The sequence below is a fragment of the Stenella coeruleoalba genome (genome assembly GCF_951394435.1).
Source record: "Stenella coeruleoalba genome assembly, chromosome: 2".
Classification (NCBI taxonomy): Eukaryota; Metazoa; Chordata; class Mammalia; order Artiodactyla; family Delphinidae; genus Stenella; species Stenella coeruleoalba.
This window is the reverse complement of record NC_137147.1, coordinates 44,946,230-44,960,043: the sequence shown is the minus strand read 5'-3', so window position 1 is coordinate 44,960,043 and position 13,814 is coordinate 44,946,230. Positions and strand designations below refer to the sequence as shown.

At 46.2% G+C, this 13,814-nt stretch overlaps 1 protein-coding gene across 1 annotated transcript in view; it reads right to left on the bottom strand.

Moving 5' to 3' along the window:
• Nucleotides 1–7,272: 7,272 nt before the first annotated feature.
• The window catches only part of ATG14 (autophagy related 14), a 39,196-nt gene continuing 32,654 nt past the window's right edge, over nucleotides 7,273–13,814 (bottom strand). Inside the window, exon 10 of the mRNA XM_079912197.1 lies at nucleotides 7,273–10,213. Within this exon, the coding sequence (XP_079768323.1) occupies nucleotides 9,907–10,213 (307 nt within the window). The 3' untranslated portion in view covers nucleotides 7,273–9,906. The remainder of the gene's footprint in view (nucleotides 10,214–13,814) is intronic.

Below are 13,814 nucleotides of genomic sequence, written 5' to 3'. Positions count from 1 at the left end.
ACCCTTTAACACTTAGTTTGAATTTGTTGTCTGCCCAGCACCCTCTGTATTTCCTGTTGGATGAGGTATTATTATCTATGCGTAATGAGTTAATTGTTTAGAAGTCATCGAGAATATATTCAGACCTATGGTCATGTAACGCTTGGCAGGGCTGGAAGCTATCTGGCCCCAGAAAGCTGCAGTGGAGGACCTAGAAGCTAGGTTGGCTTCAAATTGAAACCCACCAAAAAAGCCTTGGAGCTGCATCAGCTCTGGGCTGTGGAGAAGCAATGGTAAGTGTGCCAGGGGTGGGGCTGTCTTGAAAGTGATGAGTGAAGGCTCCGGTGGTCCCACAGGAGAAAGATGGAAAGGTGGAGTAGGCTTTGGCCAGGGCTGCCAAGCAGAGTGGGGCAGCGCTGGAGTCCGGGAGCCAGGTCCACCTGTGGCTGAGGTGGTATGTGGCCACAGAGCAGCTTCTTTCTTACCTTATCCTTAGGCAGTAGCTGCTCCTGCCTGAAGAGGGGGGACAAACTGAAAAGTGTCTGGATGCTGAACAAGTCTGCCCTGCAGGCACATCACCATGCTACCTCCTACGTGTTCGGCTGGAGCCTCTCTGTGACACAGGAACAGGACAGGCTGCGAAGGCTGACTTCCCCTTCAGGGTGTCGGTGTCCTTCCTCATGACTCACCCCAGCCAAGGTACGTGAGAATGCTTTCCATCCCCTGGGCTGAAGTTTCCAGTGCTGGTCGTCCTCCGCTGTGGTTTGCTCCAAACTGGCAATCTCTGTGTGTACCTTCCTAATAGATTTGTTTTGACTCCTAATTTAGGATTAAAGGAGACGTGCACATGCAGGACTTGCACAGCTTGGTGCACAGACCTGCACAGCTTGGTGTGTGGAATGTCAGCTTTCATTGTTATTGGCTCTTGGTTCTTCTACATGTGCCCAGGTGGTTTTCTCAAGTCAGCCGTTCTAGATGTGGTTTTCACGTGGGACACAAGCTGTGAGTCTGCGACGGCCTGAACTGACCAAGAGCAAAGGACAGGAAGAATTATGCCCTAACCCCATCTTGGCATGCAGTTCTCGGGGTTCTCAGAAATCACTGATCCCTTTTGAACCGTGATGCGAGACCCACTTCCCAGGGATGTCTGTGTGAATGACAAGAGGATTTTGGCAGGTGGGGCCCAAGGGCACCCTGGTCTTCATTTCTAGGCAAGTGTAGCTGTTCCCCTTAGGAGAAAGATGCTGTGCTTCAGAGCCCCCTAGTGCCAAGCTGAGGAAACCAGCTCACGTTTTACTTCTGCAACAGTGCAGTGCTACCTGCCTTCCTGCGTGGCTGGAGAATCCCAGACTCACAAGAAAGGAAGTAAGAATGTGGGCTCGAAGAGCCTAGGCTCAGCCCAACTCCACGCCCATGGGGACCCAAGTAAAGGATTCTTACCCCTTCAGCTTTTGCTCAGAGGGTCTGATACACCTGGCCTAGATTCTCTCCCACCCCTCACTTTACCATTTGAAAGAAAATGCAGAACCAGAGAAAATGTGGAAGAGTCAGCAGCTCCCTGCCCCCAATCCCTGGGGCAGTTTGGCTTTGTTCCCTGCTCAGTGAGTGAGACCAGATACCAAGCAGGGATGAACTGGAAAGGGAAAAAGGGCCAAGATTGTAACTTTTTCTTCAGGCCTTGTCAAAACGACTCTGGAATTAAAATGGTCATGTGAAAGGCTCATTCACAACTGGCCACGTTCCCTGCCCTAATGAACACACTGACAGCCTGTGCACAGGAGGCGTGTCCTTTGCGTCCCCTGCCCCGTCCTGTTCACCTCGGTTGGCTGCACGGTGCCTCTAGGTACCTCTCTACCGCCACCGCCTCTTTGGTGTATGGAGCCCTCTCCACTTGGGGCTCATGCAGAGCAGCTTGGTCAATGCCACCCCTCAGTGCCTCACACCCAGTACACACCCTCCATAAAATGTTTATATTCCTTTCCAGTCGTCATCTTGATGTGAGGGGTGCTGGCAGGTTCTGATTGCTCTGGGCTCTACTGTAACTCCTTCTAGTATGAGAAACCTGAAGGGGGATGGGGGGATCTGGGAGGATCCTTTCCTCTGGCCACAGCTGGTCCCATGGGAGCTTTCTTGGTTGGGGTCACTTCCGCAGCAGCCCTAGGAGTTTTGCTGGGTAACTGTCAGTTGCGCATTTGATATGATCTGGGCTTTGTCGTGGCTTCCCCGGCAGCAGTTGCTTTGGGCTTTCTGACTGCAGAAGGCTGTGAACTGATGGTTAAGCTTGATCTAGGAGCCCCTTCCTGGACTCTGTCCAACCACCCTTCTAACTTGGACTTGTCAGAGCCTCCCTGCCAACCTTTACGGACTGGCCTCAGACACTATTCCTATTATGTGGGTCTTCCTGGGCATTTTTCCGTGGCTTCAATAGCCTCTATTCCTTCTTTACTCAGCAGACTGGCTACTCCTCCTCTCCTGCACCCCACAGCCTACCTCAAAAACAGCACAAAGCCAGTCTGCGCTAAAACGCCGCCATACACCGTAGACTGCGCCAATAACCGGAGCTGATGTTATCTAGCTCTTACTGTCAGGTACCACGCTGCATTTATGTAAAGGCGTTCTCTGCTGTGCACAGCGACTGGCACTCAGGGAATCTGACAGTTTCTATCCCGGGTTTTCCTTTGGGTTCAAACAAGCTAGAGTTGCAATCTCCAAGACGGGTGAGAGTATCTTTGTGGGAAATGTGCAGTACCTTCTATTGACATGCACCTAAGTGTGTGGCCATAGCTGGTGTTTGCATAACCTCACGGGAACAGCAAACATCACTGTGGTTATGAACCCTCTGGGGACTTACAAGTGTATTTACACCTAACTGGTTTAAGCAAAACCCACAGTTAGGTAGCAACCCTCTTCTAGGTGGTTTGTTTGACCTGGGTGTTATTTTAGAGGCGCAGGACCACTGAAGTTGATAGCTGGGAGGGGACTGGGAGCAGGGAGATGGCCATCTCTTACACCACACCTCTGGGGAGATGTGGTGCTCCTCTGTTTAAAAAGCAAAATGAAACCTTCGCCTCTCAAAGGCCCCCATCCCCTCCCTCTTCAGTTTGCAAAGAACAGGCCTCAGAACAAATTAACTTTGGGAACCGTTGTTTCAAATTCTTTTTGGATTAAGATTCTTTTGGGGCTATAAAAGTTTAAAATTAGAAAGCTCTACTTAAATGTTTTGTTTTTCTCTTTGGAATGATAAAACCCAGCAGGGATTAGGTTCTAAAGTTAGCATTTAGGGGGAGAATGGCACAAAGCTGAAATTACTCTTGGAAGTCCTGTGTGTCCATCACCCACCCAGCAGAGAATGATATACACCAGGTACAGTGGTGGGAAATGCGTAAGTCCTGTAAGAGGACTTCTTGGGGCTTCCCTGGTGGCGCAGCGGTTGAGAGTCTGCCTGCCGATGCAGGGGACGCGGGTTCGTGCCCCGGTCTGGGAGGATCCCACATGCCGCCGAGCGGCTGGGCCCGTGAGCCATGGCCGCTGAGCCTGCGCGTCCGGAGCCTGTGCTCCACAACGGGAGAGGCCACAACAGTGAAAGTCCCGTGTACCGCAAAAAAAAAAAAAAAAAGGACTTGTTCTTGCTGAATGATGAGCAGTGTACAGACACCAAGACTCGGGGAATAGCAGATCGCATCATCTAGTTAATTGGGGCAGAATCACTTGTGCTGTTTAAATTATTTCCCTCCCTTATGTCCACCCTCTGTCCCCCATCAGAAAATCAAATAGCTGCTTTACCAACTGTTTTCAGATGTCTATTAAGTAGTATGAAGAGGTTGATACAGATTCAAAATCAATTAGTTGCCAATCAGTAAAATGTAGAGCAAAGTTGTATTTGTGTTGGTCCCCTGTCCATTAGAAGGGGAAATGGCCCGTTTGTATAACTGAGTGTTTGCAGTCCAGTGGGAGGATAGGGATGGAGCCAAGCCTGGGCACCCCCGGCTTCCGTATTCTGGGACTGAGCTGTTGGCCTTCTCTGCTCTACCTCACCAAGCCTCCTGTATGGGCAGCCAAGCATGATTCTGCTACAGGGTGTGTGGACTGCCACAAACCTCCTTCCACCCCAGCCCTGATTGATTCTTCTTCTAAGCAGAGATGGTGCTTTGGCTGCCCTGGCATCTAAGCTGGGACCTCCTGCATGATCTTATCCTTTTCCAAGGCCAGGAGTCTCGCTTTCAGGCTTCCAGTGTGTGCTCTGCAGAGGCTCTTTATTGTGTACCTTCTCAACAGGAAACTGCTGACACACCCAAAAAGAGTGAATTCAAAGAGGGTTTATCACAAGTGTGTAGATACAGGGGCAAGCCTTTCCCAATTTTTGTGGCCCAGGGCAAGAATACAAATGAACCCTCCTGCAGCCCCTCTGCCCTCTTAATATTTTTCATACTTATTAGATGAAATAATGTTTTTGTATATCTTGAGTTACATTCTATTATAAAAATACATTTTACCTATTTCTTTTTACCTTTTTAATGAGACTACCAGAAAGTTTACAATCAGATGTGTGGGCTACATTAAATATTACATTGGACAGCACTGCTATAGGTCAATGCTTTTATTTTTTTTTTAAGACATGGCAAGCAGAGGTTCTCCAGAGAGCTCTCCAGAGAAAGGGCATTTATTTATTTCAAAATATTTATTTACTTATATTTTGGCTGCGTTGGGTCTTAGTTGCAGCCCACGTGGGCTCTGTAGTTGCGGCATGTGGGCTCAGTAGTTGTGGTGCGCAGGCTTAGTTGCCCCATGCCATGTGGGATCTTAGTTCCCTGACCAGGGATTGAACCCATGTCCCCTGCACTGGAAGGCGGATTCTTAACCCCTGGACCACCAGGGAAGTCCTGGTCAGTGCTTTTAAAATGTTAATGTACATACGTATTATTGAAATGATTCTGATTCTGATGGCACCCAAGACCTTCATTTCTCACAAGCTCCCAGGTGATGCTGCAGGTCCTAGGATCACACCGTGAGCAGTAGCAACTCCAGAGAAATTAGGTGCTAAAGATCTTGGGCGTAGTATATCAGAGACCTCTGCGGGAGCTCTCCAGCTCTTAGCAGGCTTTTTCTCAAAGGCCATCAATGCAGTAGAACTCCCAACTTAAGCCAGTACCAATGCCCCTGAGCCAGAAAATAGGGGCACCAGCCTGTGGGTGGGTGCTAGACGTGGTCTTTACTACTTTGAAGGCAACTATTACGCTGCTGACACAGAAGATATGCCCCGTTTCTATCATTCATTAATCAACTTTGGATTGGGAGGTGTGTCCCTGCCATCTACTATTTCCAAACCACTTGCCACTTTCTTACCGAAATCTAGAGCCACCTACTTGCTTATGCTAGTAAGTTAGAAATGTCTTCCTGATAATGTTTTAAATTTAGGGAAATAAGTTGCTGAGGGTAGGAGAGCCCGTTCTTCAAAATCCAGGTGTCTTCTGAAGTCATACAGTAAATGCCAGAAAACCACGCCCAAAAGGGGAGATGATGAACAAGCTGATATGCACCTGGAGGTTATTAATGCCTTCATGATGCTGAGCTGCTTCCACTCCACTGACTCCAGCCCACTTTTCAACACTTACCTAGTGCTGGCAGATTCCTCCTGCCTATTTCTCACTTTTTTAAAGGGACCATTTGAATTCTCCATCAGATTTTCTCCCCACCAGACTATCCCTCACTCCTTCCCAGAAAAAGCACAACAAAGAAGTCACTGATGTGGCTCTTGCTGTTTTACCATCCCTTTTCTTCTAGAAAAGACTGTCCCACTGGTGGTTTTTTGTTTTGTTTATTTTGTTTTGTTTTTAAAAAGGGACTTCCCTGGTGGTCCAGTGGTAAAGAATCCACCTTACAACGCAGGGGATGGGGGTTTGATCCCTGGTTGGGGAACTAAGATCCCACATGCCGCGGTGCAACTAAGCTGCGTGCCACAACTGAGCTCTCGCACCTCAACTGGAGCCCGCGTGCTGCCAACTACAGAGCCCAGGCGCCCTGGAGCCTGTGCGCCACAACTAGAGAAGAGATTAAAAAACCTGCACGCCACAACCAGAGAGAAGCCCGCGCAACACAACGAAGGATCCCGCATACGGCAACTGAGACCCCACGCAGCCAAAGATAATAAATAAATAATAAATAAATCTTAAAAAAAAAAAAGAAATCCACTTCACCTATGTAAAACTCTTAAGCAGATGGTGAACCCTTTTTCCAGGGTATTTTCTTACCAGATCCTTGGAATGGGGTGCTAGTGGTGGCTTTCTCTCACTGAGTGTTTCATAGCTGGGATTCAGATAACTTGCCCAAAAGCCAGTTTCAAATTTCCTGGTACATTTTGTTGAAGCAATTTCAAATCACCTCCCAACCACTAAGGACAAAGTTATCCTTAGTTCTTTCCATCTGCTCCAACCTGATTCCTGCATCGATCATGAAGTAACTTTTGAGGGCTGGGAATCTATGGGTACACACATAGATGGGAGCGTGTTTTTAACTGTTACCCAGGGAGGTCGAAGGACTAACACTGAAGCACATGCCCTATTCAGGAACCCTTTCATTTCCTTGCCTGTTCTGCTGCTGCTGGCTGGCCTTCTCCTGCAGGTAAAGGAGTACGATGACCATGGCAACAGTTCCTTGGTACTTCTCTGAGTTGGTCTTGCTGTTCCACAGTAATCACTCTTGGTATCCCTCATCCACCTTGCAGGTGGCCCCTCTCCATAATAATCTAACCTGAAAGGTACAGATTATCCATCTGGGAGAGACTACACAGTTATTAAAACAAAACAAAACACAGAAGGGAGGGATTCTCCAAAAATACTCTGTTCTCTCAGCTTGACAGATCCCCTCTAACACTGCCCTTTATCTCATCCTGAAGAAAGCCTAGGTAAATTCCATATGGGCAACCTAGAAGGCCCCATCTCTCCCTCCCTCCCTCCGTAAGGGGCTGTTGCAATACACCAGAAGTCACTGCCAGAGACTTGCGTCAAATGATGGCTACAGGAGAAAAATGCATCTTTAGAGAAAGATGTAACTGGTAAGCGACCGATTTTCGAGCTTACTTAAGATGGACCATTATTGTTAATACTACTGTAATTTAAAAAAAAGTATTAACAGGTATTTTCCATTACCTGGCAAAAAATTCTTAAAAAAAAAAATTATCCTCTAATTTGTATAGAATACTCCAGAGTTAGATCTCATTCTTGCTACCCTCAATGTATTCAGTAGAAATGAATAATCAGAGCTTGAAAAAGACATACATATTTGCAAAGTACTGTTAAAAGATTTATTGCAATAATACAATAATAGTTTAGAAAACATTTGTATGACTCAAACTGGTTTGGAAGTCGCAGAGCAGTGGGGAAATCCCTGCAACATGACGCCCCAAGGAGATTCTTTAACAGCATGCCACCAAATGTTCTTCCCCAAATTATCAATACACGACTCCTTAAATGAATCCTGTCCACTCCCCAATGTTGACACTGTTTTTCCCCTTAACTTACAGATGTGCAAAACTTTCCTTAGTTATACTCCATTACAAAAAAAGTCTTTAACAGACCATTTTAAGCAGCCTATTTGGTGCCTGTGAGTCTTTTTAGTATTATCTTGTTTCAACAAATCGTCTTATGATGGAAAACATGACCAAGTTCTATGGCTTGTTGTTTAAAAAAAAAAAATACCAGCTTCAATTTTTTAAAAAGCTGTTTACATATGGTTCTGGCACCTACATGAAAGATTTTAATGAGCAGCAAAGACAGTAGAAAAAACAGTGGTTGAAATGTATATTTAAGAATATTTACAGGGTGGATCCAGTGCAAAATAATGAAAACCAAAATATCCCAGCAGTGTAAGCCAGTATGTTGGTGTTCAAAACCATTAAAGGTTTGATCATTTAACCCTAAGTAAAGTGCCTGCAGTTGCTATTAACAACAAAACATACCCCACCAATCCCTACATTTCCCATATCCTTGTAAGTTTTGTTGAATTACTCTGGTTTGCGATCTCATGGTTTCGTCAGAGGAATACTTGAGACAAATCATGACTGTTGTGCATCTTTCAGCTGAAGTCATTCCCTGCACCCAAGCCCCGAATCCCAGTGTTCCAACTCTTAAGACTAAGCTCTCCTTTCTGAGGGTTTGAGTGCCTAGACAACTCTTATGGGATTTTAAGTTCATTTGGTATTTGTTGAAGTCTACCACAGCCTCTCTCTATGAACTACACTACAGACCTGGATGGGACAATGCAACCCAGCAATCATGAAGCCCAGCACTTAAAACAGATACTGGCTGTATAAGAACCCACAAGGAGAAAATCCTGCTTCCTCCCTAAGTGGAAAATTTACAGTCAGGAAACTTGGGACTCCTGGATAGGAATAAACACCCTTCTGCAATTCTATCCCAAACTCTACCCAAACACTAAATATACCAACAGCAAGAGCTATATATAGCACCTCGGATTTGGAGGCAAAGTATCAACTATAATAATTATGAGAAAAGAAGCTATAGGGCAGGGCAAACCTCCAAGTGATTTATGAGGTACTATCATGCTAATCACACTAACAAGATATGGTAATAATGCCTGTTAGGAATTTTTCATGGGGTTTCACTTTGTAGTTGTTACATAGATTTCTTTTTGCAGTTATTAAAAATAAAAATCTACTTACATATTTGTACATAATGCCTCTCTACAGTTTTCTTACAAGATTGTCACTAAGAGAATGACAAGACACATTAGCTGAAAAGGATCTCTTGGTGAGGGAAAATTCTTTCCATCAGGGCTTTTCCAGGATACAGAAGAGCGGTATTAGCTGTAATGCTGTGCTCTGCATTTCAGAGCAAAGGTAGTGTCTTTAGAGCAACAAAGACCTCTAGGAAATAAACAAGCAGGGTGGTTTTCCGTAGAAAAACCTGCCACTTACTAAATCCCTTAGAAAGAAACCAGACACCAGAAAAATGACCATAGGCCACTTCAGTGGCTTTTAACCTGCGCCCAGGCAGGAATTTAGCTTCCATAAGGGAACAACCTTAGTCACTTATTTTTCACTCACAGAAAATAAGTTCAATTTCAAAATGCACATAGTGTGGATGGTAGGAATTCAATAATCTAGGTACGAATGAACTTAATTCCCCTCAAAATCCAAGGAAATAGTTTTTAAATCTCTAGGACATTACTGCAGCCAGGATTTCTTCCCTTCATGGATGTGGGTCCTACAGAAAAAAAGACCTTAGTTTCTTTGCTCTGTGGGGAGAAAGAAAACAGTAATGTCCAACAGGCCACAAGAGAGCGGCACAAGGGAAATCATTTTTTAAACTACCTCTCCCCCACCAAAAGAAACCCCTACCCTTTGAAAAGAAGACAAAAATCCTTGACCTAAAAACCAAGCGTGACCAAATTATAAAGAAAACAAATGTTTCAAACTGCCTGCTTGTTCTCTGTACAAAAAATAATGGCATAAAAACAAACTCATAGTAAACAGTTTTTATCTTTCAAATCCTAACCTTCAGGAATCACTTCCTTGTGATTCAACCTCTGAAGCAAAGTGTTTAGGAACAGTCTTAGCATCACAGGGATCGCCATGGCAGCTGCGTCTGTGGGACCAATGGCCTGTGCTTGGAAGGGGTTCTGTGTGTTTCTGCCTCAAAAGAACTGGCCATGCACACAGGGCCTTCCTCCACCGGCGCTGGTCTGGGAGAAGGGCCTGTGACCCCTCTGTTCTGTTAATTATCATAAGCATGTCAGTCACCACCACGGCCCAATCGACAAAGAGAAATGCTCGTCTCCCTGTTTTAAAAAAACCCAACAGCTTAACCTCTTTCTGTTCCAGGCACTATCTTAGCTAAACACATAACGTTTACTAGGGCGTGGAGGAAGAGCTTTCTCCAGGCCCATCTGGTGTGTCTCAGTTCCTGCTCGTTAACGGTGTCCAGTGTAAGCTTTAAACCAGGAGGTGACGGAGGCCGCAGCAGAGGAGATCATCCCACCGGCACTGCTGCTCGCAATGGGCGGGGACGCCTGGGTGCTCTGGCTCTCGGAGACTTCCACGGGCTGGGAAGGAATGTCACAGAACCGGGGGCTGGGCAGGTTCTCCCAGTCGGTGCCCAGGTCGGTTTCCTCGTCACTTACGTGCTCGTCTCCACTCTCGTCTGATTCTCCAGCAACTCCGGGATCCACAAACTCCATGGACTCCTCCAGATCTGCTCGCACTTCAAAGGGTCCCGACCTGTGCGCAGATAGGGAGGGCCCCTTTAAGACAAGCACCCCTCTTGCAACATAAGACCCGATGGGACACGGCAGGCCCAGAGCCGTCACCACACCCACGGCTGGTCTAGAATGGAGCTTTTCTTTACCTAAATAATAATGGCCATCCAAGTAATGAAAAAAACACCACACCACACTTTCCCTCAACTCAACCTACTTGGGAAGACCCTGGATGGAAAAAACCCATCCACTGAGACTAGGCATGCTGGTCCAACATACGATTTCCTGTTTCAAGCCCCCACAGTATCCATGCATGCCAATGGGAGAATTCGGACAAAAACAGTCACCTGCACACACAGGCACATCAGTGAACAGTAAAACTGTACAGGTGTTCTCTGCCTCATGGAAGCCCCCAGTTAGTAAACTCTTACGCTCACAGGGGCTAAATGATAGGGTTGTATGCATGCTAGCAAAGCTTCCTTGGATTAGTGCCCGCATTTTAAGATACCATTACGTAATTTTCTAGGGACACATTTACAGCATTGAATGAGAGACAACTATTTAGAACATATTCATCTGGAATAGTGCATATTTCTGCACTATATTTCAGGAGAAAACTATTTTTATTTCCCAAAGGTCCCTAATGACATCATCACCTCCAAGTCAGGCCTCATCCCCTGTGACCACCCCTCAGTGCCACTGTGGAACCCTTTTGAGCAAACTCCACACAGCCCCTGCTGCTCTTCCGTGCCCCCTTTCTAGCTCCTGCCTCAGGGGAGCCAGGCTGCATTTCCTTTGGGTGGGCAGTCACCCCACCTACTGCCCCTCCAGGGGGGTTCCCTGCAGCCAGCTACAGGGTGGGACCACATCACTCCAGCAGCCTCCCCGCTGTTGTCCCCAAGATAAGGACATGGTGCCTTGGTTCACTTAAGAGTTTCACTGACAGTTACTTTGGGGAAAATGACAGACATTAGCAAAAACAAGAGACATGAGAAATAACTTAGAATTGTACAGCCTGTCATTTTAGTCTATGGTCCAAACTTCTCTGCAGCCTTTATGATGATAAAAGCCTAGCGCTGGCCTCCAGTGCACCTCACCAGACCTGTACCTTCTGACTCACTTTTCCCAGTGTCAAGCAACCTTCATTCTTCCAAGACAAACCCTGCTTCCCAGCTAAAACACAGCAATAGCATATAGCCAGCATTTCTGTTCCAGGCACTGGAGTCCCCGTTGGCCTCTCAGATGTCTGAGCCAACCAGTCTCAAAACACAAGCCAGCGGGGGTTCTTCCCCTCCTCCCTCACGCTCCCGCCCGCTATGACCAAATAAGCCCCCTTTCCACCCTGTGTCCCCCCAGCTCAGGCCCTCACTGCACCCCCTCCTCCTCCTCGCCGGGGTCCCACCTCCTCCGGTCAGCCTCCCTCCACCCCCTCAGCTTGCTGAGAGCTGCCTCCACCCCTCTCCTCATGGCAGCTGCCTACCAAAACACGGTCACAATGTAAGTGCCTTAGCTGGGCTCCCTCTTTTCCTGAACACAAAGCTCTTGGATTCTGTTCTGTTCAGCTTCACTGTCCAGGGGACCTCAGCATCTACTGCCAGGTTTCATCTCCCAAACCCCCAGGCTCCCTCATAGACCCAGGTCAGCTCTCCACTGCAGTCACTTCCTTGCTGCCAGCCCAAGAAGCACAGCCTGTTTTCTGTTCCTATTTAATGCTGCCAGATCTCCTCTTGGGATCCTTCTCGGCATGAGACTGCCATCACCTCCAGGCCCTCTCTTTAAGGGTTTTCCCAGGAAACAGGCAGGAGTGATACACGGGGGGAAATGACACTCCCTCCAGGCAGAGCTCCCTGCCAGAAGCCACGGGGACTCCAGTTCTCTGCTTGGAACTGCATAGGGCAGAGTCCAGCTGGCCTGGAGAAGGTGCCCTAATGAAAAAACTATAGGGAGGGAGGGAGGGAAGCATAAGAGGGAGGGGATATGGGGATATATATATATATATATATATATATATATATATGTATAGCTGATTCACTTTGTTATAAAGCAGAAACTACCACACCATTGTCAAACAATTGTACTCCAATAAAGACGTTAAAAAAAAAAAAGAAAGAAAAGAAAAAACTAGTAAATGATTCCCAAAGTGGCCAGTCTGAACAATTTTAGTTCCAACGAGTAACCTACATTTGTGAGGGCCTGTGAGAGCAGAAGACGTTTCTCCACTCAGCCTCTGTCCTATCACTTCTAGCTTAGAGATCTATTATCTGCCCAGCATACCCCAAGCCACACACACACCCCACACAAAATTAACTAGCAAAAGAATTAAGTCTTTTCACTTAATGGCTTTGGGAATAAAGATTTTCAAATCATTCCTTCAGTTTTCAGTTTAGCTGAATAATTGATATCTTTTTATTCAGGAGCCTGAAGCCAAGAGTACTCATTTTTTCATGATGCTGTAGGGGGTTATTCTCATCGATTAAGGCAACAAAATGTTCTTTTTGGCTTTTAGGAAGTCTCTTTTGCAAAATATTTCAAAAATATTATATGATAGAATATACAACCTCAAGAGTGAACCCTACTGTAAACCATAAACTTTGGATAAAAATGATGTGTTAGGGGCTTCCCTGGTGGCGCAGTGGTTGAGAGTCCGCCTGCCGATGCAGGGGACATGGGTTCGTGCCCCGGTCCGGGAGGATCCCACATGCTGCGGAGCGGCTGGGCCTGTGAGCCATGGCCGCTGAGCCTGTGCGTCTGGAGCCTGTGCTCCCCAACGGGAGGGGCCGCAACAGTGAGAGGCCCGCGTACCGCAAAAAAAAAAAAAAAAAAAAGATGTGTTAATCATGGTAAAGACTGGATCAGGTAAGAAAAATCAATAGATATTAAATCCAGGGGGAAATTCTGATGAGGATAACTGCATGGTCTCAAAGTGTCTCCCAACTGACTGCTTATTAGTTGCAAGGAAGGAAAAATATAGGAATTGTACAGAGGAGAAGGTAGAAAGCATCTTGGCTGGGTGATCAAATTAGCATCACCAATGAGGGACAGATGGCCACTGTGGGCCTCTGGATGTGATACCCAGGAGACATTCACCTAGGCAGCATTCCAGCCTGGAATGTATAACCTGATCTCATTTCAAGGAAACATCAGAATAAAAGTTCTATTAAAAAAGGAAAAAACACTAATGTCATGAAAAACAAACGAGGCTGTGAAAATGTTCCAGATTTAAAGGTTAAAGAAACATAGCAACTAAACACACCATCCAACTCAAGACTGGACCCTGTACTTGGGGTGAGGCGCTATAAGGGACATTCTTGGTCCACTGACAAAATGTGCACATGGCAGTATTGTATCAGTGTTGAATCTGCTGATGTTGGTAACTGTACTGTGGTTAAAAGCAAGAAAATAGCCCTATTTAAAAAAAATACATATTGAAGTATTTAAGGGTCAACAGCCATGATGTATGTAACTTATCCTCACAGGGTTCAGAAAAAAAAAGTTCTGGGGGTATGTATGTGTATTTATGAAGATAAGAGAGACAGAGAAACTGCACAAATGATAAGCAAACATGGTAAAAATACCAGCAAAGGTGAATCTGGGCAAAGGGTATATGTGTCTTTGTACTATTT